Source organism: Macrotis lagotis, chromosome 7, assembly GCF_037893015.1.
Source record: "Macrotis lagotis isolate mMagLag1 chromosome 7, bilby.v1.9.chrom.fasta, whole genome shotgun sequence".
Lineage (NCBI taxonomy): Eukaryota > Metazoa > Chordata > Mammalia > Peramelemorphia > Peramelidae > Macrotis > Macrotis lagotis.
Window position 1 is genome coordinate 187,924,823 of NC_133664.1, and position 26,777 is coordinate 187,951,599.

Genomic DNA, 26,777 nt, shown 5'->3' on the forward strand with positions numbered 1-26,777 from the left:
CAGTAGTCATACATGTGATTAAAAAAAATAAGATCCCATTTATAAAGTTCTTTAAGATATTTGAAGTATATTCCCTATACCAATAATGGAAAGTAAATTGTGTAATTATTGTTTTCTGTCTTTTTAGAGATGAGCCAAATGAACTTAATAAAAGTAAAATGATTTATCTATACAATTAATAAACAAAAAGAACCAAATTTGAACACAGAACTCCTGACCCAAAAGTGAAATAATCTTTCCATTTTTGTTGTTCTCTCATTTTCACTTGCATTTTATTCTGCCCCCATTTGGGGCTTCCTTGGTAAAGAGACTGTAGTGGTTTGCCACTTCCTTCTCCAGCTCATTTTATAAACGAGAAAACTGAGGCAAACAGTTTTAAGCGACTTGTCCAGGGTCACACATGTGGTAAGTCTCTGAGGTCAGATTTGCACTAAGGAAGCTGAGTTCCTGACTTCAAACCTGGAGCTTTATCCAATTCTCACATCTAACTGTCTCAGCACATCTGTGAAAACCTAGTATGAAATAAAAATAGATATTCAGCAATTAAAAGCAAGTATTCTTAATTCTTTCGCTATTCAACACTCTTCTGTAATCCTCATTCCATTTTACAAGACTCAGATTTTAACTATTTATAGAACTAATTTGAAATTTGACTTCATTTGGATCTCATTCTCTAACCATACTGTGTCTTCAGAACCAAATATTCATATGAGCAAATGCTCCATGAGAATCAAAGAATTCCATTAGGCTCTTGTACTTCTAGTGAGACTTGAAGTTTGGGCCAGTAGGGAAGTTGCAGATGCTTCACTGTAGGTAAAGTTTATACAAGAACCTTAGTTAATTTAGGGGTGCTAGTCTGAACTGCCAATCTCCTGATTTTCTAAATGACTAATATATGAAGGTGTTTTCATTCTGCTTAATAGCATAGTGGAGTAATTTTGAAACTGTTGACATTTGACTATTGTTCTTTTCAAACACAGTTCTCTATTCTTGACAGAAACCTGGTTTAACTTAGCAGAGAGAAAGGTGCCTATATGAAACTTGTTAGAGAGAGGCAAGGATATTGAAAGGCAACATTTAGGCATTGAGTGTGACATCGTATTAACCTTTTTAATGGATATATGTAATAAAGTGACATGTAAATGGAGCTCAAGGGGAGATATGACAGTATATCTGGAAAAGGATAAAACAGTTGGTTGAATACTGGGCTATTATAGCAGTTTGCAAACCTTGGATAAACTCAGTCAGCGGTTGTATAATTGGTTATTCAATCCTGACCCTTGTTCACAGCTCAAAGCCAGGAACACTGAGACCTGTTGCCAATTTGAGTGAATATAGTGACTGTACTCGGCCAGGGCCTAACATTGGAGCCAGGCCTTTTCCTGTGGGCTGGTTTCCACCATGTCTGGGACTGGCTCAGTGACAGTAGCCCTTTTGTTGTGAAAGGCTGGCTGGTGCTCCCCTCCTTTGCAAAATGTCTAACAGCTACACAAATATAAGAAAATGGGAAAAGAGACTTACTGTAACTTTTCTTACTAAGTTTGTGTGGAGTTGTTGGTCCACACCCCCTCCCCCAGATTTTTTTTTTAACTAAGTAAAGCAAACTTGCAAAATTCCCTTCTAGATAGGAATAGTGTCTTGATGTCCCTTACCAGAATATAAGATGCATGGAGAAATCTGCAGTTTAATTTGGTTCACAGAAATGGATTCCTGAACAAGACATTTTTAGCTTTTCCTTCTTTCCACTATGAAAATTGTAGTGCTGAAAAGACGGTCTGTTCTGAATGTCTCCTCTTTGACTGAGAGAGATAGCATTTTTATAAACCTGTTGTAGATTTTACTTTATGCAACAAGCATCCCACCTTCTGTGCTCAAACCTACTGGAAACAGGCCAAGAGATATTTATGGACTTAGCCTAACTAACAGCACACAGTTTCTATTCTAGTAAAATTGGAGAAATAAATCAAAAAGAATTATGATTTGGATATGCAATATAATGAATATCCAGTGCCTAATTCATAAAGGAGTCTCTAACAAGCTTATAGTATTCACCAGCTAGGTGTTGTTCACTCATAAGATGACAGTTCCCATCTGCAATCTATTATGCTTCCATTACTTATTTTCTGTCATTTCAGCATTCTTAGAGACTATCTCTGGATAATTTGTATAAGCTCTCAAACAAAGTGAAACATTTCTTTTTAAATCAAAGATGTTTTGGAAACACCTATATGAGAGAAATTTTCTTTGAGTTTTAAAAATTTTCTCCCTTCCCCTAGCATTTATAAAATGCCTCAACTAGCACATACATGATGGTTGATTTAATGTGCAACTGCAATTCAATGAAGGGTCTTTGCTGAGGTCATAGAAAATAAATAGCTGCAAACCTCCTGAGTTACAGCTTTGAAAATATAGGACTTTGTTTCATCTATGAGATAACTCTTTAAAACAGTATAGAAACTCCCAAGAACAACCCTAAGTCTCTTTGACCATGATATCACAGAAAAAAAGGTTGTGTTTTGGTTTTTGGTGGGTTTTTTTTTAAGAGGAAGGTGAAGTTTGTGGATAAAGATGTCTAGAAGGGACCAGGGAAGAAAGAAGAAGAAGGAAGAAGAAGAGGGTTATTAGAATAGAAACCATGGCAAAACAATGGGGGAAAGGAGCACACTGATTTAGAATAGAAAATTAATCATTTGGAAAGGGGCTGGTTATTGTGAAGCAAACAGAAAAAAAAAGAGTATTGAACTTGTAATACATGAGAAGAAACACTATGGTAGCTCCAACAGAGGCCTTTAATGGAAAATACACCCTGCCATCTCATTATAAGTATATCCCTGGGAGCCAAGTGTTATGAGCATTAGCAAAAAAGGTAGTATTATGAAAAAATTGATTATAATCAGGCTTAATGTATTTGAGGCTTAATCAGAGTATTGTATGGGGGGGTACCTAATATCATGGAATAATAGACTCCTAAGATTGGATAGTTTATAAGTATTGTAGTTTGTAATGTTTATCTGTGTAAGACTTTACATCCTGTTGGGAAAATGGAAACTTTTAATGGTCAAGAGAAGAGCACTGAGTTGGAGACCTGCCCCTATTAACCCTAGAAAATGCAACTCAACTTATATCTCATCATCTTAATCCCTCAAATATCCTTCCTAGTTTACATTACAATACTATATGGTATGCAGGGATAAAGCACAAATGCCTCCCTTAGTTCAGTGTTTCTAATTTTGTGAATTGTAGGTGTCCAACTGGAGAGCCTAAAGCTGCTTGCTGTAGAAAAATGAATACTTGAGATGCCTCATTAATTTTATGTGGCTAAGAGGCTAGTGGGCTTAAAGGATTTCGTAGTAGCCCCATAGAGATTGATTCAAATATGATTCAAATAGGACAGAAGGAACTTTCTTCTTTTCTTTTGCCCCCATCCTGTGAAACTTCTTTTTTTTGGTTGCAACAATAATGTACTGAAATTTATATGAAAACATGAGTTTCAATTAATCTCCAATCACGCCTGCCCCCCCATCTCTGTCTCTCTCTGTCTCTCTGTCTCTCTCTCTCTCTCTCTCTCTCTGTCTCTCTCTCTCTGTCTCTCTGTCTCTGTCTCTGTCTCTATCTGTCTCTGTCTCTGTCTCTGTCTCTCTCTCTCTCTCTCTCTGTCTCTGTCTCTCTCTCAGTTTGGGGCTTTTATGCAGCTCAATTTATCAAGGAATGTCATTGACACTCCTTGGAAATTGGCTTTGCTATGATATGTTTTTAAGGGAGCTATTCTATAAACTGAATTTTTTTTTTAAAGAAAGGAGACAGAAGCCAATTTATTTATGCCATCCAGAACCATAAACTAAAACAAAATAAGTGATACCTGAATCATATCATTTGTTTTAAAGTAAATCAAAAGATCTACATACAAATCACTTATGAACTTTGGAAATACTCCTACAGAACACGATAATCCTTTTATTAAGCAAAGTCACTTCCTCTTAATTCTCTAAAACAATTTGTAGTGCACGTGAAAACTGATTATTTTTACTTTACCTGTCTCTTGAAGTGTTAGAATATCACATTAGCATTTTCATTTTTTGATTCTTATAAATAAGCATATAATAATTCTTATGAATAATTTCCCCAAAATATTAGAATAAAGATTAGCAACTGAAAATGCTACATGGAAAATTATGTTTTGACAAAAGTTCTTGTACTAAATTTTGTTACTTCTTTGGAAAAAATTTCATGCCAGATAATGCTTATAATAAAAGTATATGCTTGGATTTTAAATACCTGTGCACCAACTGAAAACATCATTTTGTGCCTTAACTATAATAATACAATGTTAACAGTAATGAACACTATGATCCACATTTACTTTAAATCTTAAATGTATTTTATCTAAGCCCACTTCTCCCAACATGACTGAAAATGACCATTCTTGGAAACTTAATAAACTGGACATCCTTTATACCTTCCCAATATTCTTTCACAGAGCCCAGATTTAGGAGTAGAGAGCCTTTTCCCTGAACCTTCCTGATGTGGCAGGGTCATTAGGAACCTTTATTTAACTCAAAGACAAATGACAAGCAATATGCAAACATCTAATATCTGACCTACGGAACACAAAAATAGACTGACTTTGGAAAAAACCTTCAAAGTTTATGAAAGACTGCTCTCTGATGCCCTAGTACAGAAAAGTAAGAAGGGTAGTGGTTAATAAAACAGCTTTAATTTATGAAAAATCTGTCATATCAGTTAGTATGGAAACTGCTAATATTTTTATGAATCCCATGTTTATTTTAAACAAACATTAAGAATTATTTCATGTTAGACAATCATTAGAAAAGAAGAAATGATATGCATATAAATTCAAAATGCTCATTCTCATTCATATGTATGTCTAGGAATATTGTGATTGAGCAGGAATTTTTGTTGTTTGACTTACTGACAATCTGTATAATTGTCATATGAAAAGGGTTCAAAGTTTATTTTAAGCACCTTAAGAATAAGAAAAAGAAATTTATTCCTTACTGTGTCTTTAGAGATTATTTAATTATTCTAGTTAAACAGTCATGTGGCTGTTTTTCTCAGTTATTAGATTTGAGGCACAGTTCTGGAGCTATTGCCAATTGCTGCTTTTAAGATATCATTAAGAGCAACAGAAGTTAAATTAGTGATGAGGTACTATTCATTTTCAAGGTATAGATTGACTACTTTCTTGTCTGTCATAGCATCCTTCCCAGGATTAAGTCATTTGTTGTCCTGGCATTCCCTTAAAGACTTTTAACAAAGGAGAACTTTCTGAATAATGAACCTGCTATCCCATTCATTCTTTTCTGATCTACTAAATTCCTTGTACTACTATGCCACAATACTTGCAGACCCCTACCTTAGTTCTCAGGCAAACAGAATTTGCCCTTGTCATTTGCCAGACATCTGGGCAGCTCCTCTTTTTTTTTCTTGGTTATTTGTATGGATACTGTGGTGTGCGGGTGGGGGGGTAGCAGGGAAGGGCATAAATGTGCATATGTGATTCTTGTATGTATTCACATAATTACAGTATTCTAATTAACATATTTAGACTTTGGTTAGAAACTCATATCTTTCTTCTTTTTTTTTAATGGACGAGTTTATTTGATATAGTCCATGTAGAAGTCCTCTATAGTTCTTGATCACATTGTTACATTCTGAATATGACATTTGAAGGATGAATGAACTTAAAAGATAGAATATTTCAGAATTAAGCTGGATTTGAATTCCTTTTTTTTGTCATTTTAAAGTATCACTATGAAATGCCATTATGATAATGCTAAAACTCTAGCACCTTCCCAGAAAGAAATATACTTCTTAGAAAATACTTCTTGAAGGTGAGGGGGTGTAGTTCCTTTTATACCATTTTGTATTCTAGTCAAATGATCTTTTTGAAGTTATAAAGTGATGTTTTAGTATTTTCTGCCACATTTTAAAATATAACAGATGCTGACTGACCCATTTTCTTATCTTTTGCTTAACCCTCACATTGTTGATATTAGGAGCATTGATTCAGAGCTGGAATCCCCTCCTATTGCAAGTGAAGAAACTGATGCACAAATTGCCTCTACCCAAAGTCACACAGTTAGTAAATAGGAAAGTGAAGATTTGAACTCAGGTCTTCTGACTTCAATTTTGTTTGACTTTGGTTTATTAATGCGCATTGATTTCAAATGACTCCTATTAATAAAAATGCAAAGCATAATTAAAATGAAAATCAAGAATTATTCTATATTGGAATAGCATAAATTCTTCCTTACCTTTCATATAATCATACTTCCTTCCAAAGTATCTTCTTTATAGAAATGCATACTCCTTATAGAGGAACTGTTTAAAATTATAGATGTGTTTGAAATTTCACTTAGCTTCATATAGAAACAGATACTTTTACTAAGAGAAATATTTCATGGATTATTGGGGAAAAATATGAGTCATTTATTTTATTTTTCCTTTTCAAATACTACCCTTAGAAACTGAAAGTGTGTCTAAATTGCTTTGTTATTTTTGAAAATTTTTAAATTGAGCAGTCTCTCACAAAATCTGCAGTTTTTCAATATAAAGATTTACTAGTATCCTGATAGCCAAAGGATATGTCAGTTGTAGTGTGGGGGAGGGGGGTGAGAGACTAAAAGTTCTCTCCCCTTCATCATTCTATCCAATAGCTAAGACAAATAATTTCAGAATAATGAAAACTAAAACATTATGAGCAAACACATGACTTTAAATTTTTCATCTTGTGGCAGCATAGTATAAAGATTATGAAATTTAGAGTCAAGAGTAGGTCTAAATCCTATACCCCTCAATTGTTAGTTGTGTGATCATAGAAAAGTCAATCAGTCTCCCCAAGTATATATTCTCTCATCTCTTAAGTAGAAATAATAACATCTATAGCACCTACCTCACTGAGTTGTTATAAGAATCAAATGAGATTTTATGAAAGGATTTGCAACCTAAAGCACCTTACAAATGTTATTTTTATTATAATAGCATTTTCTAAGTCCTTGGATTTTCATTAGGTGTCCTCTCAATGAGGTAAAATATTTTCCCCTTAATTTTATTGGTATAGAAAGAAGTTGAAAAGAGAAATCACCATATGAGTTGATAGCAGAAGTGGACTTGTACCATTTGTGATGATACTGCAAAGGACAAAATTTTTTAACTATTTCTGTTTGATACAACTTTTCTTCTGTGCCCCCTTTCCTCGCTTTCTCTTTCTTGTTCCCTTGAGAATAAATATTTCAAAAAACATCTCTTCTAGGATGAATTATTTTGGTGTTCAACACATTTGTGGCATATAACATATTATAACCATTACCTGATTCCAACACTTGTATCTGATTATATTACATCTAAACTCACGAAAGTTAAATGTCACTTCAGAACTGAAATGATTGTATTTACTCTGAAAATGATACAATCCAAAATCCATAAAAGGTTACAAGTAAGAACAAATATAACAAATTGTTAAGGCAGATGGAATACTCCAGTTGAGAAGTTTATGTGCAAATCTTGATATAGTATTTGAAGCAAATCAAAAGATGACATTTGTCTTAATTTTTATCTAATGTGACGTACTTATTTCATAGAAATGTAAACGGAATTAGAACTAGCCTTCTGTTCAACTGTTCCACTACCTGCTCTTCACAATCTCTGCTTTATCATAAGAATCATGTCAATTTTATTGTTCATCTCTTTTACTGGCATCTGGCAAACTGAGATTGTGATTTGTTTTCACATATGCTGTGATAGAGAAGATTCAGGATGTGTAGTTGTTTAGCATCAGGCTTTATGTGCTTTAATTCTCACTTCCAGTGGTAAAACATTCTGTCATATTTTAAAATATATTAGAATTCTTATCTTAATGTATTTTTAGCTGTTTCTTTTCCCATGTACTTTCTATGTCATTTATCTTCCCTATTACCACATTTTGAAGTGGTAAGAATTTTAAAACAAAAATCTGCAAATACTATCATTAATGTTTTCACCAATATGTTCTAGATATCTAATTGCACAGATAATTATTTGAATACACCCTTCAAAGTCGACTAATTATATCAATTAAAATTAAAATATATATTTAGATAACCTATTTCCTAAATATGCCAATAGTCAAATGTCTTTTATTTCAAAACATATATCTTACTTTTTAGTAGACACTGATATATTTTCTCATATTATAATAATAATAATAGGCATTATATATATATTTGCTCTTAAATTTTGAAAACTTTTTCTTTCAAATGTACTTGATTATTTGATATAATAAACATATTATTGGTATTTTCTACTTTTTCTTTTCCTCTATTTCTTTTTCTTATACTTACACATACACACAGGAGCAAGAATATCTTGACATGCTGATACATATACTTGAAAAAATGTTTTTCTTTTTATAATATAGAAAATGACTATTGTTATCTTTCATGATTGCTGGATAAAGGAATGAAACTGGTAAAAAAAATAAAATCTTTCATTTCTTTCCCTAGATATCTTGAAGAAATTATTCTAATCCTCTTTTCTCTTGTCATTCTCTCTCTGACCTCATGTCTTTCTCTCTTTAGTCACCCTTTCCCTCCTCTTCTTGTTACCTATCCTTGCCCCAACCCTTCCCCCCACCCCATCATTCCTCACCATGTAACTAATGGATAAAATTTGATTCATATCTCCCCACCCACACTCTTCTGACATCATAAATTATCCAGATCCAAATGGACAACATTCATTAGCTGTGCACTTTACAAAAAGAGCCTAGTGCAGGAGTGCTGCACTCTCCCATTTTTATTAAAAGTTAAAATGTTCTTGCTGTCAGGGAAAGGGGAGGGTGAGTTAGGAATGATAGAGGACAGTACTGCAGTGCTAATAAATAAAAATAATAACTATTACCACTGGTTGAGTGACCCGGGGAAAAGAGCACTACTAAGCCATTTGTTGTTCCCTTTCACTTGTCAACAGCACTGGCTTAAAAGCCTTAGCCATTGTTCTGGACCTAATAGCACCTGTTGGGATGATAGGAAGACAGCTGTCTAAGGGGGAAAAGAGACTGAGGGAAGACCAGTGATTAGTTCAGTAGCATGTATTTGTTTGTAGCTCCTGTGGGATATTTCGTATGTTAAACCAACAAGATGTAGCCTCTCTTTTCCACTACTTTCTCTGTCCATTTTTTTTTTTTTTAGATTTTGCAAGGCAAATGGGGTTAAGTGGCTTGCCCAAGGCCACACAGCTAGGCAATTATTAAGTGTCTGAGGTCAGATTTGAACTTAGGTACTTTAGTGCTCTATCCACTGTGCCAACCTCCATCCATTTTTAAGAACACTTTGTAAACCACATTCAAAAACTTATTTGAATGCCTGACACAATGATCAAGTGTTGTGTATTTTTTCTCCCAGAAAAGTCTTTGTAAATAAAAAAAAAACTTAGCAGTGTAAATGGTTACTTTCTGATAAGAGTACAGATTACTGGTGGTTTTTATTATTGTGATAAACTGACAGTGAAGTTCAAGTTTATGCTATCACATCTCTGAATTGGAACTGCTGGATTATTTTATGTTGGACAAGCATAATTATGTATCATATGAAATAATTTATTTTTAAAGTAAATGTTATAAATTGTAAACCAATGTTAATAGTGAATAGTACTCACAAAGAATCTAATAAAAACACATTTGTTCTATTGATTAATCCTACCCAACCCCATTCCGGCTTATCTTGGTCAAAGTACTGGAGTAGCTTGCCCTTTCCTTCTCCAGCTTATTTTACAAATGAAGAAAATGAGGCAAATAGGATTAAGTAATTTGCCCAGGGTCACATAGACAGTACATGGATAGAACTCAGGTTCTCCTGACTCTAAGCCTAGCACTCTATTGCATGACCTAAATGCTCTAAGTGAGGGAAGATTATGGGGGCGGGGCAGAGAAATGGGGGCATTAAAATGTAAAATTGAACCTTATTTGAAGAAGAGAAATAAAAACAAAACCTAGTCTAAAAAAGAAAAGCCATTTGCATTTTTTCTTTTGTTTTTTTCCAAGGCAATGGGGTTAAGTGACTTGCCCAAGGTCACACAGTTAGGTAATTCTTAAGTGTCTGAGTCTGGATTTGAACTCAGGTCATCCTGACTCCAGGGCAGGTGCTCTATCCACTGTACTACCTAGCTTCCCCAAAGCTATGTGCAATTAAGTATTGTAGAGTAGTTAATTTTGTCCAATTCTCCATCATTATGATGAAAAGAGTTGTTTGGAAAATCCTTAGCAAATTTGGTACTGGTACCAAAATTGGTGCTAATAACACCATAGTCAGTAAAGCTTTATTGAGAAGCATAATAATTTTAATCATGATTTTTAATTACTTTTTAGGTGTATGACATGTATTTGGATAAGTTTTACTGAGTTTTGGTATTGCATATTTCAAAAATTGAATGCAGATTTAAAAAAAAAGAAAACAAATCAACAAGCCAAAGACATAACTTTTTCTGTTAATAAGTTCCTATTAACTTGTAATTTGAAATAAATAACATTTTGGCAATACCAAAATTAAAATATTTCCAGTGGTTAATTCACTTTGAGATAATTATATAGAAAAATAAGGCTTATGGAAATCTTGATGTTTAAGAATACCAGATGCTTTTTCAGTTTTGTTTGTTATTCTTTTTAATATTTCCTGGAAGAATTTGACATTTCCAGTGGCAGTCTGGTGGTGGTTAGCTAATGGAGATGTTGCAGTGCCTCCTGGCCTTTGGATTTAGAATAACTTTCCAGTTTTATAGACATTTTAGAGTCTTAAATTGCATTAATATTCACTATGAAAAGAATTCAGGGTAGAAATGTCATTATTGTTGATATTAATGTAACTTTTACTAATATAATTTTTAGTCTTTCCTTGACCTTCTTCTTGAGAAAACAATCATGTCATCAGCAAAAGTACTTCATTTCTTTATTAAAAATATTACCTTGGGGGCAGCTAGGTGGCGCAGTGGATAGAGCACCGGCCTTGGAGTCAGGAGTACCTGGGTTCAAATAGGGCCTCAGACACTTAATAATAATAACCTAGCTGTGTGGCCTTGGGAAAGCCACTTAACCTCATTTGCCTTGCAAAAAAAAAAAAAAACCTAAAAAAAATTACCTTATTTTTGTATATATTTTTATATGATATTCACTTTAAAATGTATCTCTTCTCCACTCTTTCCCAGAGAAGTATTTCTTTAAACAAAGAGAAAAAAAGTTCCTCAAAACTACTGAGAGGTAACTTAGTGGAGTCAACAGAAAACTAGTATTGAAGTCAGAAGACCTAGGCTCAAATATAGTCTCTAATGGCTACCTACTACCGTCAGAAGTCACTTAAGTTCTGGGTAACTTTGTTCAACTATGTAATTCAAAGAAGGTAACATCTTGCTTTGCTAAAGGAAATTCCCTTACCCAGGCGCTCCCTAAACCAATAAAGTCATGGGTTCTGTTCCATTATCAAAGCATTCATTATCTATAAGCAAAAACATCAATCATACCTATCAGAAAATGCAGCCATCTACCTTTACAGTCATCTAATGAAGTCTTCCTTAGTCACAAATCTTGAGGATTAAACATGTACCATATGCTTTCATTGGTTTACTTTGTTGTCATTCCTTCCATTTACATTATTCCAATTATTTTATTCATTTCACTTATTTCATTCTACACCACCTCATATCTGCCCAAGCTGTATTTTTAAAAATTTCATTACTTCTTAAGGTACAGTAATATTTCATTATATTCATGTATTATCATTTATTTAGCCATAACCCAATTGATGGGCATTTTATATGTAATTTCTTAAACAATTTTTTTTATCAAACAGATTCCCTTTTACTTATACTAACTGAGGCATTCATATTCATTCATATTGATCACAGAAGATAATTTTACTTTGAGATCATCCAAACATTCAATATACATTCCAAGTGAAATTGACTCTGGGCAGAAATCATACTTAAAAATCGATTCATTTAGGGTAGCTAGGTGGTGCAGTGAATAGAGCACTAACCCTGGAGTCAGGAGAACCTGAGTTCAAATTTGACCTCAGATACTTGCTAATTACTAGCTATGTAACTCTGGACAAGTCACTTAATCCCACTGCCCCATAACACCCCTGCCTCCCCCCCCCCATAAAAACTATACATTTGAAGAAGTTGAAGTAATATCATGGAATGAGAGTGGGGAGGGGATTGCTTGGAGGGTTGAACCTGCATATGTATTTGTGTCTTTGTATTATTTAACTAAATAAACCTAGACATGATACATACTGTGATGAATGAAATATTTGGCTGTGTCACTACTTGTGACCATGACCTCTTTGATCTCAAGTTCCTTATTTCTCTAAAATGGAGTAGCTAATATGTGACATCTGTCTTTGTTCAAATCAATTCATTTTGCATTTGAACAAAAACAGCTCAAAAATTATAATTCTCTGTCATGAAAAGCCTACTCTAAAACTTGTGCTTTAATTCTTGACCCAGTGTTCTTTGAAATTTAGAGACATCTTCATTAATTCTCAAGGTGTGAACTGTTCCTTAAATATATGGCCTCTCACATGTCAGTAGTAGTTCAATGTCAACTAAAAAGAAGAGGAAAAAGTAGTATACAACATAGAATATGTCTACTGGGACTTGGTTTTAAAAAGTGGTTTTTATGTGCGTGTGTTTTTAGAGTTACTTTATTTTTGATTGTTGATGGGCTCTTGAGCTGTGAATCGCTGCCACAGCAACTCAAGGGAAAACAGAAAAAACCTGGGATAGTGTGTAAAGCTACTGCACTGGAGCGAATGTGGTTTAATTCTTGGCACTAGAAGCCTGTTGGAGAATTACAGTATGCTGGCATGAGTCTCCTGGTCTCATTGTTCCAGATGAGGGAGTCAGTCTTAAGAGTGTTTGGCACTAAGGGGGAATAAGAGGGAGAGTTATAGGGAATGAACATGCCCTGAAGAGGCAGGATGCTGCAGTAACAATGGCTGGCACAGTTGGAGGGCCATTCACCAGTGGGTATTGCTACAGGCATTGATGCGAAGAAGCATATGTGAGCAAAAGAAGCAGGGGTGAAAAAAGTAAAAAGAATGCAGTGGAAATGTATCATAAAGGTCCCAGTGACTGATAAAAAAAGAATAGGAAAAAGGTATGAGTAATCCAAATGGATTAATATGACTATTAATTACATAAGGTTTAGAAGCTATCTCACATAGTTTCTCTTAATGTATATTCTTTTTATATTGTATTTAACATTGATTTAAGATTTTTCTTAATATATTATAAACTTTATCTATCTATCTTTGCATTTTACTGTGTAAAAATATCATTGCTACCTTGATAATGATAATGCAAAGTTATTATATGGTATTTTAACTCAATCCTTCAGTAAATGTAAAGTTAATATTTGGAGATTAATTGAAAAGATGCTTATCTCTGTTTGACTTTCTGAGTTCCTATTTGTCATTCCCAGATCTTGGCAGTTGTTTACAATAAAAGTTAATATGTACTTTTGTAAGATTGAGATTAAGGAAACTTATTGAGAGAAATTAGACTATTGTTTGAAGTTATTAGAGAGTATAATTTATATTCCCTGAATTACCTACTCCCACAGAGAATTTATATTCAGAATATTTTGGTAAGAAATTTCTATATATTAAGATACATTCAGTTAAATATATAACAATTGCTTTATTTAATGGTAATGTTGCTAATCATTTGTCTCTAGCTTTAATATAAGAAAGTTTATTTCTCAAAGAAAATACAGTAAAACATGATACAAATCATTATATAGAATACTGTACAGATAATTTTGTTGTCTCTACCTTTTTTCTTATACAATAGGTACATAAAGATTAATAATAGCCCCAAAACATAATAACTTTGAAAAATAAATTCCAAAGTAAGATAGAAGTACGTTGAAATTGATGCCCCCAAACTAAAAGCTTTATGTGATACTCATTGACATTGTACAAAGGGATTTCCAAATAGATATGATAGCATTTCAAGCTCCTCAAACTATTTATGTGTAGAGACAAAGATATTTGTTTGCTGTTTTGTGTTTCTGTTTCTATTTGTCCAGTCCTGTAATTTCATCAGTGTCAGGACCAACTAGATGTGGAAGCTGCCATAATACATGTAGATCAATAAACATTTATTCAGTGACTACTATTATGTCCCAGGCACTGTGCTAAGCTTTGGGTTATCTTATCCTAAAAAAGAAAGACAGTAACTGCTCTCAAGGGACTTTCAGTCTTATGTGGTAAAATAAAACACAAAAGAAAGCTGAAAAGGGAGGGCAGGAAAAGGTACCAACCTTGTAGTCTTAGAAAATTGTCTGAGAGTCCTTGATCATGATCACAGCTAGTAGGTGTCAAAGGGAAAATTTGAACACTGATTACTCTGAATTCAAATGAGTCCTCTGTCTACCTTGTCATGCTACCTCTCGTGGATGAAATAAATATTACAGTACCCTATACTAGAAATTATTGCACCTGGAGCGAAGTTGTAGTCAGTGGAAGACATGTAAAAGAAATTCTGGGGGAAGAAAGGGTCTGACACTACCTCATGGTATGAATCTGGTGAACATTTTATAGCTTTGTTTCAAAAAAAAAAAGTACTATCAATAACTAAGTGCTAAGGTCAGTTGTTTTCTTCCAGGAAAAAATCAAGAAGTGTGATTACTGAGGGGAAGGGATGAAATGTTAACATTTTGAGCAGAAAGATAGATGCTTTTGATGAGGGAATTGAAAGATGACTCAAATTCACCACCTTCACCACCTACTCCACCTCTCAGAAAATCACTCTCATGTATCTTGGTAGATCTGTAAGGATTCTTAGGGATCATGTAGTCCAACTTTTCATTTTTACAGTAAGTGTTCAAAGGAGGAAAACAATTTGCCCAAGGTACATTTTATTCACTGAAATTGGGGCTTGCCCTCAATTGATAACAAATGGACCTTGAGATCTCCTAAACTTAGACCTGCTAAAACCTGACAGGGACCACATTTAAATGTCCTTATATAACAAAGGAGAAAGCAGAGAACTAGAAATAATACTATAACAGAGTTTAGAATTTAACTTCCTGACTAGAGCTCAACACTTTTCATCAAGGTTTTTGAAATCTGACCTCCCTTGGTGAATGAATGATTTATTTAGAGCAGCAGTTTCTGATATCATAGCTCAAGACAAAATCCTTTCAGGCCAACCCATGACCCCAAACTCATATCCTAGACTCAAGATTAAATAGCTTGAAAAAAGTGAAGATTTGAGGAAAACAAAGTAACCTGGACACAGGAGTGGGAAGGAGGGGAGGAGAGGCATTTCCAGAAAGGCACGAATCTCTACCAGAGGTTGAAATGTCAACTGTCCCACCATTCCTCTACTTCCTACTACTATCTCTCTCTGGAATGCATTTCCTTCTTCCAAGTATAGCCACATTGATTCTAGGGCCTGAGATTACTGAATTGCCCTCTCCTGCCTTCACACAATCACAACCTCTGGGCTCTAGTAAGATTTAAAAAACAAGGGAAAGCAAAATTTCAGGATAAGGAAAAGATTGCCTTAGAAGGGGTGTGTGGGAAGCCTTGACATTCCAACAGTGATGGAGAAATAATTTCCTAAAACCATCTTGCCTACTCTATAAATGGACTCCTTTCCACCAACTGAATGTATGTAAGACAGGATATTCTCAAGGCAATTGAGGGTTCTGGGATGCCTTCTCTCCATAAATGGATTGTGATCAATAGGGAAACTTTGGCATAGATTGGAAGACCTCCCTCTTCAACCCTATACATGACAGAGCTAGTGCCCCACAAGCTTCTATCTCAACCTGATAATCTCCATCTCTAGATATACCTAGATATGTGTGATTTTATTGATGCAGATGCAACTTCTGTCAATTCATATTGCCTTCTGTGTACTTGTGATTTGATCTGTTCAAAAAATAATATTAAAAATCATCTTGTAGTCAACCTTCTATTGGTAAGCCTCCATCAAACATCTATTGATGAATCTCTGAGTTCTGGGGAGCAAGTTTTGTGAAGCAGGTGCACAAAAGTGAAGGGGAGAAGGAAAAGGCAGGTGAGAAAGAAGAGAAGGTATTTTAGGTTTTCTATTCTTGTATAACTTAGTATATAGGTCTATTAACTGTAAAAACCTGGAGTCACCTCTCTGTCATGATGGAGTAGGATTTTAGTAAGGTGTATTTGTGTGTATGTGTTATATGTGTGTGTGTGTGTGTGTGTGTTTGTGTGTATAGTAGTCCTACCCTAAATACAACTCTTCCAATTATTACCCTATGACTAACTTCTACTTTTCCTCTTTCACCTTTTCCTTCTCCTCCTTTTTTCTCCTCTGTCTTTTCCTTCTTTTTCACTCCTTTTCCTTCTTACCTTCCTCTTTCCCTTCCTTCTCCTTTCTTTTTTCCCCTACCCCTTTAAAAATTAATATATATAGCATTTCAGAACACAATATGTTTATTAAATCACTACACTCCATTTTATACTATCAGTATTACAACAGGGTTTATGATTGTGTTAAAATTTCATATTATTCATATTCACACATTCATGAACAGATGCATTGCCTCTATTGGGATTATGCCATTTAGCCTTTCAAGTCTCTAATCATGAATTTCCAAGTGAGACCTTTACTGTTTATAGGAAAAATTTGGTCATTAATAACATGACCATCCCTTACATTCTTTATACTCAGTTCATTTCATGCAACTTTACATGTATTGGTAAAATCTGACTGAAGCATTAGCTAGCCATAATTTATTTGCTTTAAACTTTTGAGAGATTCAAACAATATATTTAATGAAAAATCTAATGCTTCACTAGTATAACATCTATGAAAAGACCTTTATATTTTTAGCAGTAAGAGCACAGTCATTTTTTTTTTTTAGTTTTTGCAAGGCAATGGGGTTAAGTTGCTTGCCCAAGGCCACACAGCTAGGTAATTATTAAGTATCTGAGGCTGGATTTGAACTCAGGTACTACTGACTCCAGGGCAGGTGTTCTATCCATTGCGCCACCCTAGCTGCCCCACTAAGCATAGTCATATTTGAATTTCTTTATTAGATAACTTTGAAGTAGCCACATAACTTATCAGGATCTTATTTTCTCATTTGTAAGATGGAAATTGTACAATAATATTTTCCCTGTGTGATCTGTTACATTTTTATATTGACAAAAAAGATAACTGTTGTGAATCGACTTTGAAATTCCAAAGAGCTATACTTGTATCATTACTTCAAATAAACTTTGTTATTTTATCTAGTCATATAAAGTAATATTTTGGAAGTTTAACACTAAAAGTATAAATTTATTTTGTTAGTATTTTCATTTTATTTTATGAGAATGGCTCATGCATAAATAATGAATACTCCTCAAATAATTTTGTTTTCCTTTTTTCTATGACAAAAATGGTATGTATTTATATGTCTTTAATGTCTTGGTAGACAATTGCCAGCTATTACGTGTATTTTGAATTTGTTTTTAAATGGAATTTCTCTTTCTTTAATTTCATCTTTGTGTAACTGCTATATAGAAAAACTGAGAAGATTCATAGATTTACTTTGTTACATTCTCTATCAGACCTATTAATTGTCTATCTCTGCTTTTCTCAGGGATTTTTTAAGTAAATCATTTTGTCATCTGCAAATAGGGACAATTCTAACTCCTCTTTAGTAAAATTACTTTCATTTTATAGTCATTGATATCCCTAATGTTTTTCAAATCATGGAAATAATAGGAGGAAAGTAGTATCCTTGATTTAACCCTGATTTTTATTGAGAAAATGGTTTCTCCCATAGATATATGCCATAGCTAGCTTCCATGGTAATGTTATTAAATGACTTTGCTTCATTTCACCTTCTGGAATGAGACCATTCTCAAGCTTCTCCATCTTAAGCTTTCTACTCCACTCTTCTTACCTTCATCTTGCATTTGCTCCCAACCAAAACTTATCTCTTCACTACTTGTATCTATGTTGGGTGGTATTAGAGAACTTCCAGTTTCTCCTCTTTCCTCAACTCTGTACTCAAAGTAGCATCTCATATTCTTAAAATTCCCTCAAGATATTTGGATTTCCTTATAAGGGAGCAAGGGATTTAGTTATCATAACATAAATTCAATTCTTTCCCCTTTTACCTTACTCTTTAAGATTCCCTTCAATATTAAAACTCTTTTTTCTCCCTTTATGACTCTTCCTTATTTATTCTTTCACCTCTTGACCCAATTTCTTTTTCTAAGGATCTAGAAAGAGGAGAGGATTCATTTTGTCCCTTAGTCTTTTCATGATAATTATGGTAATTTACCTTTCCTGCATTTCTCCTTTGAAATGTTTACAATTTGAATGCTTGCTCACTTCTTACTTTTGCAATTGTTATTGCTTATCTTAGAATTCTCCACCATATCTCTTTTGCTTAAGGGCATCATTGGTGATGAGTGTCATATTTGCAAGATATAGTATTTTGTCTGGGAATTTGAATTCTATCACTTTATGAAATATTTCATTCTTTTATTTTCTCTGATTCCTGGAATTATGAGGTCATTTTACACCATTTGAATTAGCATCTTTTCAAAGCTGAAGGACCTTCTCTTTGTTTTCAAAATATTTTCTTTCATATTCAGATACTGAAGATTAACCTTTACCTGCCTTGGAATTTAAAGTATGAGAGTTTTCATAAGAAGCAATTTCTGGACTCAGTCAATTAGAACTTTCTTGTTTGTTTTCAAAGATCCTAAGTAGTATTCTGTTATTTTTTCCCTCTGTTGTGATATTTAGATTTTAATATTTATCTTGTTTGATGAATTTAATATCCTCAAATCAGCTCTACCTTCAAGGTTAGTTGCTTTTGCTTATATAAATTTTTCAAATGTTTTCATTTTTCATATATTTTTCAAAGTTGCCTTTTACTTCATTTCTGTCTATTTTTTCTATTTTTGTAATTTTGAGTTTCAAATCTGTTATTCTTTTTAATTAGGATATCTATTTCTTTGCAGAGATTTTTCACATGTTCTAAATTATCTAATCTGGGCTTTTTGACTTGAGGTATTTACATGTTTTTATCTGATATCCACATTGATTATTTCTTTCAAATATTTCTCTTGAAAAAATTTACTGTTCATCCCTGGCACTAGAGAGATCTCTAGAATTCTCCTTGTCCCTGGAATGTTTTGGCTCAATTTCACTCATAGCGTATATATACTATTTTTGTTCATTTGTTAATTTGTTAATTTTTATTCATTTTTTTTATCCCTTTTGAGTTTTACTATTAGTTTATCTGCTTATGAGCTTGAATTTTTTTTGTCTTTTAAACTCTTCTATTCTCATTAACTTGTTTCTGACTCTTTCCTCATTCTTTTTGGTCTCTTCCATTACTAATGCAAGCATTTTTCTTCATGTACAGATCTGTGAGATTGTGTCCTGAATTTGAGGAATTTAGAATGCCCACTAGTCCCCTTTGGGAAAAGAACTAACGCTAGCTACTTTTACTGTTCCTGTTCTTTTGGTTTTAGACATATGTCTCCTCTAGCCATCTCAGTGTTGCTCTTCTGTTACCTTTCATACAAATTCGCAAAAGTCATATACTATTCTTTTTTTAATGACTGAACTGATGCTATATTTTCAGCTGACTATAGGATTTGGGGGGTTGAGACAAAATCAATTCATGAGGAAAACCAAGTATAGTCACAAGCTGGATTCTGAAACAGAAGCCTTGAGGTAAAAGACTAGTGATTTGGGAAATTGCTTCAGTTCTTAGATATTACTCCATGTATGTTTCATCTTATGGATTCAACTTTAACTTTTACAGAGTTGATGCTTATTTGCATTGGGGGGCTTATTAGGTTGGAGAGTATTTGGGGAAACAAGTTCTTCTACCTTCTTGGCCCCATATTCCATTTTCTAAATGTAAAGATGTTGGACTTAGAAAACTATCTAGGAGTTCATTTTTCGCACTTTACAAATAAGGAAATTAAAGCTCAGAGAATTGTGACTTCCACAGGAAGCAGAAAAACTTGTATTCATATCCAATCTCAACCACACTTCTGATACAAAATCTAGCCCTCCTTCCACTGCCCCAGTATTCTTCTCTGCATTCCTTTTCCATGTATAATATGTAGTGAAATTTACTTCTATTTTATTTTGAGTGATTAATTACATTTAGACCTATAAATCAATAAAGTGTGATTTTTTATTTTTGTTTATCGACCTTATGTTAGGTATTTTGCAAGGTGAAAAGAATTTGTGTTCTATGGGAGGGGGAAGGCAAATGATATCTATATATCTACATCTATCTGCATATTTATTTGAAAAATATACAAAATTTATATAAAATAATTAGCAAACAAGGGAAAATGACTGAATTTTAGAGAATCAGAAAGGTTTTCATATAGAAGTTAGGGAGATAGTTAGCTTTAGAAAAAAAACTAGAAATTCTAAAGGGACAACTAGATGATGCAGTAGACAGAGCACCCCACACAGAGTGAGGAAGACCTGAATTCAAATATGACCCCCAGACACTTGGTACCTAAGTCTCCCTGGGCAAGTCATTTAACTTTTTTTTGCCTCAGTTTCTGGAGAAGGAAGTAGTAAACCAATTCAGTAACTTTGCCAAGAAAATCTCAAATGAGATCATGAAGAGTGAGAAACAACTGTACAAGAAGGGATTCTAAGAGATGGAAATGTGAGAATACAGAAACAGAGAGGAAAAAAAAAAGAGGGTTGTCAGGATCAATTGAGTTTAAATACCACTATATATCTATGTTTATGTGTGTGTGCGTTATAAATTTTTATCTGTGTGTGTATTATGTGTGTGTGTGTGTATGTATATGTATTTGCCTGGTAAACACAGAAAAATTGCATAATCCCTCAGAGTTTCAGTTTCCTCATTAGAAAATTTGGGGTAATTAACTATAGACTGAGAGGAATTTCAAAGATCATAGCCCAATTCTCTCATTTTACAACAGAGGAAACTAAGATCTAGAATTAAATTTTATTAGTTCAATTCAACAAAATTCAATGAAATTCAGTTAGCATTTAATGAGTACCTACTATGTTCTTGCACTGGATTAGACATCAAAGAAAAATTGGTTGATTCCCCAATGATACCATTGAATTGGAATTTGAAAGAAACTTTTAGCCCAAATCTTAACTCTATTGTAACAGGCTCTTATTTCTAACAGTTATTATGAGAATCAAAAGAGATAATGTATGTGAAATATTTTTCAAACTTTTAAAAGGGATTGATAATTGTTAATGCTCATGATGATGACAGTCCTCTCATCCTAACATCAGTATGTTTTAAACTAACTCATATCATTTGAAAAACATTTTTGTCATGATTTATCTATAAATTTTAAACTATAATTTCTGATATATCTTTGTGGTTTTTCATTTTAAAGGAGCCATTCATTTGTTTGAGATTTTAAAAAGTAACATACTTAGATAAAATTATTTTATAATTAAGCTCTATATTTTTATAATAGTCAATAAATAGAGACCTGCAGGTTCTACAGGTTTTAGAAATCAGGCTACTGTTCCTTTAACTCTACAATTTAGACAGAAGACTTCTGTTTCTTTATGAGCACACTACAGTGAATATTTTGTCTAGCTGCAGGGGAAAAACTTTGTCATGGACTTTGCAGACAATAGCCTTAAAAGTAAAATGGTCTGCTTTTGGTGCCTGGAGGTTCTGTAGGCTATTGTTAGTTCTCAATGGATTTCTATTGCTGTGTTCCTGCTTTGCAAAGGTTTGTTAGCTTTTAATGACTGACAGTTACTCTATTGCAAATACCACATTGGTTGCACCCTGTATATATGAACCTCGAAAATTTTGAAGAGTGCTAGAGAAAAAAAAAACAAAGGGTGCTGTTTATTTGACCTACCCAGATAGGTTTTAAAAAGATTCCCTTCAAAAAGTGTTTACTGGGAAAGTACAAACTTTGGGACTATTTACAAAAAACTGTTTAACGTAACATCATTTAAGATCATGAATGGTAGTCTTATTTACAATGAACAATATTTTATCTAATTCATTATTATGAAATCGCCTCTATTATTGTAAAGAATATAGTAAAGAAAATTGGTTTTGAAGAAAGAAGTTACATTCTAATTTAGCAGTGAAGACTTACACATACAGAGAAGCAACTTTTACTTTTTATTTTAAAATTTATTGCACAAACACAAGAATGTACTTATAAGTGTATGTATATGTATATTTTATATGTATATATATATGTATATGTATATATATATATAATATACATACCCACAAATATACTCATAGTATGTTTGCATTTATATGTATGGAGATTATAATACAATAACATATCAGACTCAGATACTCATTTTCTAAGGACCTTTTGAAATTAAAGTTAGAAATGTTTAAATAGTAATTTTACTTTTCCTTGAAAAATCCCAGTGTAGTTTTTTGAAAACTCTTTACAAACTTTGGTACAATAATTGTTGATAGCTTAACTTGGGCGTCCGAAAAAGTAGGAATGTTAACCAACTGAGATAATGAAGATTCCTTAAAACGCATTTTACTGTGGGGAAAATTAACCAGTTCCTAATAATCACATGGTCTCTAGGCCAGACGGTCCCTTTGATAAGTTAACATGTACTCCCTTTATGCTCCTAGTAGGGGGTAAACAAATGTCTGAACAAATACAAATACACATAAACACAAATGTGGAGAATAGCAGTGGATGTCTTAGATCCAGATAATAAGTGTGAGCATTGTTATTTAGATGGAGCATACTGGGACACTTATCTTTTAGTACACTCCATTTTCTAACTGAATGCAGTGCTAATCGTGGTATTGAAAGCCATTGTAATTGTGTACCCATCTAAATGCTGACAAGAATATACAATTACATTGTTTGGAATTGAGTTTAATGTTTTTTCTGAATTTTATTAGCATTTATATTTACTTATACATTACGATTGAACACAAAAGAAGAGGTTACAATGCAAGTGTTTCTAGGATACAAATATCAGACCCATCCATAATCTTGAGGTCTAAAATGTGCATTTCCTCTAAATACTTCTGCCAATATTTTTTTAAGGCAGTGATGTAAATCTGAAATGAGCAAAATAATGGGTTTCCATTCTAGGAAATACTTTCTCTCTGGATTTTACAATTTTATAAAAGCTTTTTTCACACTAACTTAAGGAAATTACTTTCAATATTCGTATTACTGGCAAATCTTTCCTCAGTGTGCTTACCAACACCACGATGTTTAAGCACACATTATAAAGTGGATGGAATTGTAAACACACAGAGGGATATAATTACATGTAGCAGATTTAAGTGCTAATTCTTTTGCCTTTTTTTTTTTACTGTGCATTTTATCAACATAATTATTTTTTGACTACAGACTAACACCCTGAAACTGACAAGCAAGAACTTGTTCACTAAATTGGAAAACAATGAACTGCAGGTTTATATGTACCTATTGTCATACAGAATTAGTATGGCTTTGTTCCGCTAGAGGAAAAAGCTAATGATTTTGAAACAGCAGGTGACAAAATGCATTCTTTTTTCCTCCCCTCTTATCAGTTTGTTGATGAAGTCATTATGAACTGGGGCCCTGGATAAGGATGGCCTTATTTTTAGCAGATAGATTTTTAATGAGTTCTATTGTAAAAACAGTCATGTTGATTTTCTTACTTTTTTGCCCCCTCTTCACACAGAAACTCCCAGTATTGAAAAGCTCCTATCAAAGGACTGGAAAGACAAGCTTCTTGCTATGGGATCAGGGAACTTTGGAGAAATAAAAGGTAAAATCTCTGATCATCTTGATCCAAAATGTACCAAAATGAAGATGTTATTTACATTTTTAAGGGTGTTAAGGAGCTTTTCTACTTTGGCTTTCTTCTGTATCATTATTAGTTTCTGTATCTTCTGCTTTCTCTTTCTATAGTGGATCTCATTTCAAGTGTGAGAGAGAATCACCAAGATTATCCCTCATTTTTTTCATTGCGTGTGATATTGTAATATACATAAATACAAATATATATATATTTATGTGAATATACACATACTTACCAACACATACATATATACTTTCACATTTCAGACTTTTGCTTTTACAAATCTTTATTTAAGTGATTTATCTATAGGAAAGAAATCAAAGAAAAAGGTGATTTTTCATAGAGTCTATATGTAGAAAATAGACAAGGATGTGGTTTGTACTCAAAATCAGAATTAATGAATATTGCAAAATAATAAAATGCTTTGTATATATATTCTTACAGATTGTATGCACAAGGGTTTAATTTTATTTGAATCTGTAATTAAGTGAAACTAATAGTCTGTCCAGATTTCAAAACATAGAAAATAAATTCAAAAACAGAAGTAATTGGTTGAATTTTCGTGTCCAGTTTATATGAACAGAATTAAGGGGAAAGAAAAAAAGTGTTCATATATTTATATCTGATACAAAAATTGTGATTTCTTCTAGGTAGGATTAGCCTCTTCCTAAGAACAGCTATTTTGTATGGCCAGCAACTTAGTGCAATAACTTGCACATAGAAGAAATGTAATATATGATTTTTAATTGAATTAAAAATAGATAATGATTTATCAATATTATATATGATTTATTATACACATAGAATTTATCTTATCCAGTAAGGCTATAAGCAGATCTATTGTGTCACTATATATAGGAGTGGACATATAAGTACATATAATATAATATATATATGCATATAAGTACTCATATATCTGTCTCTTTAAATAACAGTGGCAGATTTCATCTGTGTACTGGTGTTTTTCTTTTCAGTTTCAGAATATTCAAATGAAAGGCAAAATAATTAAGTAGCCAATCTTTAAATATTGGGTCTATATGCTGCTAACAGGTCTGAAATGTTTGGATGTTTGAAAACATCAGGATAATTGACTGAATATTTCAGTTTTATAAAAATGTTTAAAAGTAATATTAATTTTTAAAAAGTATGTAATTAACCATAAATGGAAAAATAATAAATCACATCATATTCTTAAAAATATATAGGAACAAATGTGACCTAAAAGGATAGAAGACAAAATCTGAGTTCAGGAACTGAGAATTTCCATTTTGATGTTTAATTTTAAGTAGAAGCTGTTGAACCCTTTTGCTCCTGAAGTTTAGAAAGTAATTTCAAAGGTGCTCCATTCTCTTTTGGACTGAGTCAAAAATCCTATGAAGAATATAGAGCTGAGAGGATTGTCTGTTCCATGTCTGTGTGATCTCATTCTGTTGGAGGGTAATCATTTTTACCCCTCCCTCGTTTTCCTTCACAAGTCAAACTTAAAAGTAGAAACAGCAGCAATGATAAGCTAACACTAAAGAAGCTCAGCAACCCTTTCAGCCTTGCCCAGGGGGAGGATGAGAAACTGGAGTACAGTCACAAAAGAAGTTTCTATGTCTTTAATTTTTGGTTTGGGGCACTTTACATTTGGAGCACAAGTTTAGTAATTGTTCTCTAGCTTTATTCAAAAGTCTGCTTTGTGATGTATTTTAAAGCAACTGAGATCTGTTGTGGTTATTAGGTGTTTAGATCAGGTTTGGCAATAAACTGTGAAATCAGGCTAGATTCTTTCCTACTGATGACCTGTGACAGAATTATTTTCCATTGTTCCTAAGGGACTATAAAGGAAAGAGAGTACAGTAGTGTTTTGCACTTTGCGGGGGAAATTGTTGTGAGTTCAGACTGGATGATTATTTAACAGTTTGAAATGAAGTTTGCATGCCAGTGCTGACCAAGATGGATAAAAACAATAGATCATATCTAGTGATTTAGCAATCAGTGGAATCATAGGTTAAGAACTGGAAGGGACTTCAAAGGTACCATCTAATACTTTTACAGAAAAGGAAACTGAGTGCCATAGAGATTAAGTGTCTTGTTCGCCCCTCCTAAAGGTGGTTTGTATTATAGGCAAAATTTGAAAGTAGATCTTGCAAGATGGCGACATGAAGGGATCGAGTCTTAGGAGCTCTCTGATAAAAACTTATAAACTAAGGACTCTAACTAAACTTTCGAAAGACAGAACCCACAAAGGGACCCAGTGAGGCAGTTCTCCTACTCAAGGTAACCTGGAAAAGAGCAGAAAGGCTCTGCTCCCCGGAGCCAGAGGGGCGGCCCGCCAGAGGGGTGGCCCGCCAGAGCCAAAGAACTTCGGCCTCCCAGAGGCAGCCCCAGGGTGCTGGGAGCTGAGGCTCACAGCAGCGGGAGAGTCTACTGAGCTGCACCCCGGGGAGCACCGGCACAAAGTGGGGGAACAGCGGGGTACCTCTGCCAGAGCCACCACATGGAGCCCAGCCCTCAGGGTACACAGCCAACAGCCTGGTCTTTTGGCAGCCTAGACCAGGAAACAGAAGCAGGTGGAGCTGGTAAGCAGGAGCCCCCAGGGCATGAGCCCATTGAGCTGAGGGAGGGGAGTGAAGAGAGACTGCCTAGCTCTGTCCTCTGCCCCTGGAACAGGACTCTGGGGCTCTGACCACATTCGGATCCTGATCACAGTCTAGGCCCCCCCATAGAACAGCAGGGCCCCCCCCACCTCAGCCCCGTGGCAGAGGGGGGCACTTATGGTCATTCACAGACCAGGAGAGAGGACAAAGCCTCACACACCGAGACCCTTGTGGGAGTGTCCCAAAAGCTCAGGAAGCACCCCAAAAAAACAGGCTTAGGCTGGGAAAATGAACAAACAAAGAAACAAGAGGAAGACCATTGAGAAATATTTTGCAAATGAGCCCAAGAATGATCAAAATACTCAGTCTGAA

At 33.9% G+C, this 26,777-nt stretch overlaps 1 protein-coding gene across 19 annotated transcripts in view; it reads left to right on the plus strand.

The window, feature by feature from the left end:
• The window catches only part of SOX5 (SRY-box transcription factor 5), a 1,270,393-nt gene that overhangs the window by 1,012,624 nt on the left and 230,992 nt on the right, over positions 1-26,777 (plus strand). For all 19 annotated transcript variants that reach the window (XM_074194255.1, XM_074194256.1, XM_074194251.1 and 16 more), the window contains one exon: positions 23,704-23,790. In XM_074194255.1, the coding sequence (XP_074050356.1) occupies positions 23,704-23,790 (87 nt within the window). The remainder of the gene's footprint in view (positions 1-23,703; positions 23,791-26,777) is intronic.